We start from the raw sequence: 6000 nt of genomic DNA, 5'->3' as shown, positions 1-6000 counted from the left end.
CCACTGTTGCCCAAAAAGGTGGGGGGAGGGGGAGGGAGAGAGGGAGGGAGGGCGAGAAAAAGAAAGGGGGTAGAGGGAGAGAGCGAGAGCGAGAGTACGTGCGCAGTGTGTCAGAACAGCGGGGGTGGGGGCTGATGATGACAATCTCCTTTCGGGACCCTTCACCCCTTCGAGTCTAACATGCCCCAGACAAGCACAAACCCCGACTCCCAATGCTGAGCAACAGGAATATTAAATTATCAAAGTTAAAAATAATTTCTCCTCCTCCCACAAGGCGCTACTGTACAGTGTCACAAACAGAGACATACGGGGAAGTACCAGGTGGCAGAAATGTACAACAGCTTTGGTGTCAGAGTGAGCAACACCCCCGTGCAGACGGCGGAGCCCGACGTTCCTGTCTCTCACCACGGACTGTCCACTGCCGGCCGCACGGCTCCAGGGCACGGCCGGACCCCAAGGGAGCCGACGGGAAGTCTCGCCTGGGCACTGCGGCTCGGTGGCACGTGTCCTGTCAAGATCACAGCAGGTCCACAGTAAAGTGACAACTAGGTTTAATAAATTAATATACATTTGTTGAAAGATGTACAATGCACACTGTTTAATCCGGGGTCGGGGGTCCGGGAGCTTCTATTTACACATGTACAGGTCTCGGGCAGCGCCGACGGCGGGCGGGGCGCCGGGAACACGAGTCAGGGCGGTGGGACTCGGGCAGCGCCGCCATCACCAGGTGGTCTCCGGAGAGAGGAGTCCGCACGCGAGGACGCGGAAAGGCAGGGGCGGTCGGGGCCGCGACGGCCGCTCACTCCTGGGACGACGGCGGTGGTGGCGGAGACGCGCCCGGCTTCCCCGACTTCCGCTCGTAGTTGACGAGGCGCTGGCCCACCAGGTACCTGGGTGCACGCAGGGCGGTCACTCGGGGCCCAGCAGAGCTCCCGGTGACCCAGCTCCCACCCGCAACGCCTGGCCCAGCCCGCGTGCCACTCCGGCCTCAGGGAGGGGACAGAGTCCCACGGGCGCCTGAGGCCCTCAGGAGCCCTGCACGCGCCAGGCCAGAGCGCTCAGGCTGGGTTTTGGCTGGAGCCCCGAGCCTCTCCGGGCACCCCTCTCAGGATCCGCACCTGCTGGCAGCTGCGCCCACGAGCCCACGCTCACTGGTGGAAACACCTCGTGGGGCCCCTGCGGCAGGCGGCTGGCCCTCTCTGCTGCCTTCAGTCGAGTGCAGTGTTTCCCCCCTACTTCCTACTTTTCCTTTTTTAAAGAATGGGTCATCAATTCTTCTCAAGTGGAGCCACCATTTTCACAACAACTAGGGTTTTGCTATTTTTATAATAATAAGGGATCTTTAAAAACTGCTTCAAAACAGGGGCTGGAGCAATAATAGTACAGCGGGGAGGGTGTTTGCCTTGCACACGGCCAACCCAGGTTTGATTCCCAGCATCCCATAGGGTCCCCTGAGCACCGCCAGGAGTAATTCCTGAGTGCATGAGCCAGGAGGAAACCCCGGAACATCGCCGGGTGTGACCCAAAAAGCAAAAAAAAAAAAAAGCTTCAAAACAGTTAAGCAACGCAGACATAATGCTACGCAACACCATCCCGAGACAAGGTGTGGGGCAGGAGACAGGACAGCGGGCGAGGCACCTGCCTGGCATCCCCCTGGCCTGGCCCTGAGCACTCAGGTCAAAACGACGCCCCATCATCCCCCCAAAATAAGCCAGGCTGAGACAGCTAGATGGCAATAAAAAGGCGGAGAAGGCGGACAGCAGACTGACCCCCGCAGGGGCGCGGGAAGCCCCCAGGGCTCTCCCCTGCTGGGCCCCAGGCCAGACTCCACACCCCCGGGCCCACGGCTGCAGAGAGGGGACAGGGGACGGGCCGAGCAGAGGGGGGACGGGCCGAGAAGAGGGGGGATGGGCCGAGCAGAGGGGGGACGGGCTAACACTAGGTGCCCAGGCCTGCAGCTCGCAGTGTCCTGCACTGAGGACAGTGCGGAAAGCAGGAGATCTGGCCCAGGTAGGGGGAGCCCCGGGTGCCCAGGAGGGGCAGTGAGGGGTGGGGGAGGGCCCTGGCGACTCTGGAGGACGGGCTGTGCCCCTGTGACTCCGGGCGAGGGGCCTGGGTGCTTCCTTCCGGGGCTCCCTCCCGGCTCCGGCCCAGGCCCCGCCTCCCTCCCGGCCGCCGGGCTGCCTGCCCCTTGGGGGCGGCTCCTCCAGGCCGCGCTCTGTCCCGCACAGGGTCCCCAAAGCAGCCCCTCACCACGCGGGGCTGGGTCCACCCAGCTCCATCCCGCAGCAGCTGAGCCGTGTCCTCCCGCTACCCTCCCACCCCGCCAGCTGAGAGTGGCCGAGGCGGGCGCTGGTGCCTCCCTAGGGGCCCTCACTCGGGACAGGCTGCAGGGCGGAGGCCACGCCCTCCACGGCACGTGTCCACCCACCCGCCGGCCCGCGCCCTCCCGAAGAGGCGAGGAGGGGCCCGGACTCACTTGTCGTTCTTGATGTGCTCGTAAAGGCGCTTGAACTGGCGGACCTGGAAGGACAGGATGGCCATCAGGACCACGACCATCAGCAGGAAGGGGTAGATCCGCCGGTGGACCAGGTTCTGCATCTCTGCGGTGACACCTGGAAACCCGGGAAGGGAGAAGGCTCACCAGTGCTCCGGGAGACTGGAGCGAGGACCCGCCCTGCCCCAGGAGGCGGCCAGAACTGGAAGCCACGTGGTGAGGACAGTGCTCGTGGCGGGGGTTCTGGTCGGAACCAGGGGCATCGGCAGCCGGGCACAGGCCTCAGGGGAGAGCCGCTGGGCTGGGCCAGCTCTCCGCCCTCGGGCCCGCGGCCGCGGACAGCGCCGGAACGAAGAGCAGAGCCCTCAGGGGACGGGGAGGACCCGAGACCTCTGGTCCATGCGGCGTGCTGGCTGGCAGCATGAGCTGCCCACGGAGGGAACGCAGGAGAAAGTGGACGAAGAGCTCCAGGGCTACAACAACAGGGTCTGGCCTTGCACACGGCCCACCCAAGCTCCGGCCCTGGCATCCCACATGGGCCCCGAGGCCTGCCAGAGCGATCCCTGAATACAGGCCCCGAGTTAAACCCCGAGCACTGCCGCATGAGCCCCCAATCAAGAGTTCCAGCCCCAGGCTGGGTTGAGGTTGTGTGGCTGCTTCGGGACCCCGCTGCCAGGGTCCTGCTGTCCGTGGGCGCGTCGCTAGTCAGCAGCATATTCCCCTCACACAGAGAGTCTGGTGTCCCTGATTGTTTCTGTTTCCGGGCCACATGGACAGTGCTCAGGGCCCACACGAGCCCTTACTCAGGCACGCGCCTGTCCTCGCCCAAAGTCTCCTTCCAATAACACGTGGCAATACTCCTTCTCAGCTGACGGGCACGTGGCCATCGCCCTCTGGGCAGGGGCAGATGACCTGCCCGTCTGCGGGAAGTGTATAAAAACAGTAAGAGTTCCGTAGCTGCCTCACAGTCCTGAGTCCCCGAGCCTGGCCCCGAGCAGGACACTGAGGAAGGCCCCGCCTGGGGGACGTACCCAGTAAGGGAACGATGCCAGACGCCATGACATAGGGGACACACAGCGAGAGCAGGAGCACGGAGATGACGGGGGCCGCCAGTCTGCGGATGATGTAGTGGAGGTCGATGTTCCGGATGCCGTTTGCATAGACCTGAGGCGAGGGGGAGAATCAGAGCAAGGTACGAGGCAAACCCCCCCAGGATAACAGAACAATCTTTCCGGTACCCAGGCTGCAACCTTCCCTGAACTCGACCAGTCCGAAAGGGTTCTGTGTATCTATTCATGTTTTTGAGAGTAAACTCCGAGCAAAAACATCAGCAGGTGCCCCAGTCAAGGAAGCCCATTCCCCGCCGAGACACGTGAGCCCTGCCAAGGCGGAAGGAGGCAGTCCTGTGGAGCCGTGGTCACAGCAGCCTTGCGCTGTCCCGCGTGGGACCCAACAGGACCCTCGGAGTCCCTAGGCTGACGAACTTGAAGTGATCACATACACAGCCGTGGAAAAGTGATTGATCAAGGTCGCATGGATTTTGCTGAATACCAGAGAGCATCATAAACAGGAAACGTGTTTCTGAACAGCTTGTACAAGTCAGATTCCAGCCAAAAGGGGTTTGGGGGAGGGTCTGGCCCCAGCCAGCGGCGCTCAGGACTCCTCCTGGCTCTGCACTCAGGAACCCCTCTTGGCAGGGCTCAGGGGACCCTATGGGGTGCCGGGGACTGGCCCCGGGTCGGCCACCTGCAAGGCAAACGCGTTCCCCTCTGTGCTCTCGCCAGCCCCAAGGAAAAGGAGACGCAGACACCTTGTATGAGACTCAGGGACTAGAACAGTCTCATCCAGAATGTTCTACTGGGTGATGCTGAAGCTCTCAAACAAACAGGAATGGGAAAACCTGGGAATCGTGAAAAACGAAACTGGAGGCTGAGACAGACCCTGCAGAAACGCTGTCCCTGTTTTCCCAGGGGAGCCCGGGGCACCCAGGTGGGCCGGGCACTGGCGGGGCCTCCCTTTCTGAGCCCCCCAGGCCCGTCACCCCGAGGACGCAGATCCCCAGAGTTCCCCAGGCTAGCCCGCCGCCTCAGAGGGCTCATGCCCAGGAGAGGGCTGCACCGGAGAGTGAGCAGGAACACACACGCAAGAGCGTCACAAGCGACAGCACAGCGGGGAGGGCGCCTGCCTCGCACGCGGCCGACCCAGGCTTGACCCTGAGCAGACCCAGGAGACAGCCCTGAGCACGGCAGGGCACGGCCCCCAAACAAAACACGACTCTCTTTCTCGGGGTGCGGTGTTTGGCTTTCCGTTTTGGCGGCGCTGGAACTGCGCCCCGGGTCCCACATCAGGTCCCGAGTCCCTGCTAGCCCCCACCCGCGCTGTCGGCTGCTACCGGCCTCAGAGCAGGGAGGCTCGGGGCCCGACGGCGACTCCCGCTCTGACCCGGAAGCTGCCTTCTCTCTCGACGACGGCCACCACCTGGCACAAACAGCCCAGAAGCTTACGGCACTTGCTGGTGAGCAGGAGGCCCAGGGTTCAAGCCCCAGTGGCCCTCCCTCACCCCGGCAATCCCGACTGCCCTACGCGCCGGGGTCCCCAGCGGGGGTGACAGGGAAAGGCAACGAAACATTCTCCACCCGTCACTGTGAAGGGAAGGCAGCACAGCAGGAACCTCAGTCCCTGGAAGCTGCACACAGCGGCCGCGCAGCTGGTCCCTGCGGGGCTCCCGGCTCACCTGCTCGATGACAGTCTTCAGCCACCACTGCGGCCCCATCAGGGTGATGGCCGCAATGATCTTGGCGTGCAGGACTCCGAGCGCCCAGTCCTAGGGGAGGAAACACCCACCTGAGGCCCTGCCCGCGTTCAGCAGTGCACAGCCCAGGAGCTCTGTGACTGCGTTTCATTTTCCCCGCTAAGTGCAAGTCCTGTGTTTTCATTTTTCAAAAGATCCTCCTCGTGGCTTCAAGCATTTCATGGTTCTCCCCAAGAGGACACCAGCAGGATCGTGCTGTGGCTTCATTCCGCCATCCTGCCCGCAGACTCGGGGCCGGTTGGTCTTGGCTGAGCGAATCATGTCAGAACAAAGCCGTGGGGCCAAACAGGGCTTAGAGCTTCGGCGTACCTGCGGTGTGTCACTCGGGCCTACCAGCCCCCACCAAGGGCTCACGGGAGGTGCCTGGGGACCTTGAGGGCTGTAGCCACAGTGCTTGGGGGACGGCTGGTGCCCTGCTCTCACGTGACAGTCCCGAGTGAGGCCTCTTAAAGGGAGCCAGAGCACCCGGACACAGAGAAGCCGAGCGTACGCCACCCACGGGCTCTCGTTCCGTTCGGCTGGTTCTCAGCCGTGGCAACGCTCAAGGGAGCGAAGGCAGTAGCGTGGCAAGCACCCACCCACCGGACTCTCTTCTCCAACCCAGAGTATGGCATGGAGCCATTCTGACAAGCGGTCTACAGCTCCAATGCTGAGGTTATCTGTGCAAATAATCTGTTTAAAGATGGACGCT

At 62.9% G+C, this 6000-nt stretch overlaps 1 protein-coding gene across 2 annotated transcripts in view; it reads right to left on the bottom strand.

Moving 5' to 3' along the window:
• Positions 1-534: 534 nt before the first annotated feature.
• Positions 535-6000, bottom strand: part of MARCHF6 (membrane associated ring-CH-type finger 6) — a 56659-nt gene continuing 51193 nt past the window's right edge. For both annotated transcript variants that reach the window (XM_055119671.1, XM_055119629.1), the window contains exons 23-26: positions 5232-5321; positions 3529-3661; positions 2480-2615; positions 535-890 (exon numbers count right to left, since the gene is read on the bottom strand). In XM_055119671.1, coding sequence (XP_054975646.1) covers positions 800-890; positions 2480-2615; positions 3529-3661; positions 5232-5321 — 450 coding nt within the window. In that variant the 3' untranslated portion in view covers positions 535-799. The remainder of the gene's footprint in view (positions 891-2479; positions 2616-3528; positions 3662-5231; positions 5322-6000) is intronic.

Source organism: Sorex araneus, chromosome 1, assembly GCF_027595985.1.
Source record: "Sorex araneus isolate mSorAra2 chromosome 1, mSorAra2.pri, whole genome shotgun sequence".
Lineage (NCBI taxonomy): Eukaryota > Metazoa > Chordata > Mammalia > Eulipotyphla > Soricidae > Sorex > Sorex araneus.
This window is presented reverse-complemented; position numbering and strand designations above follow the sequence as displayed.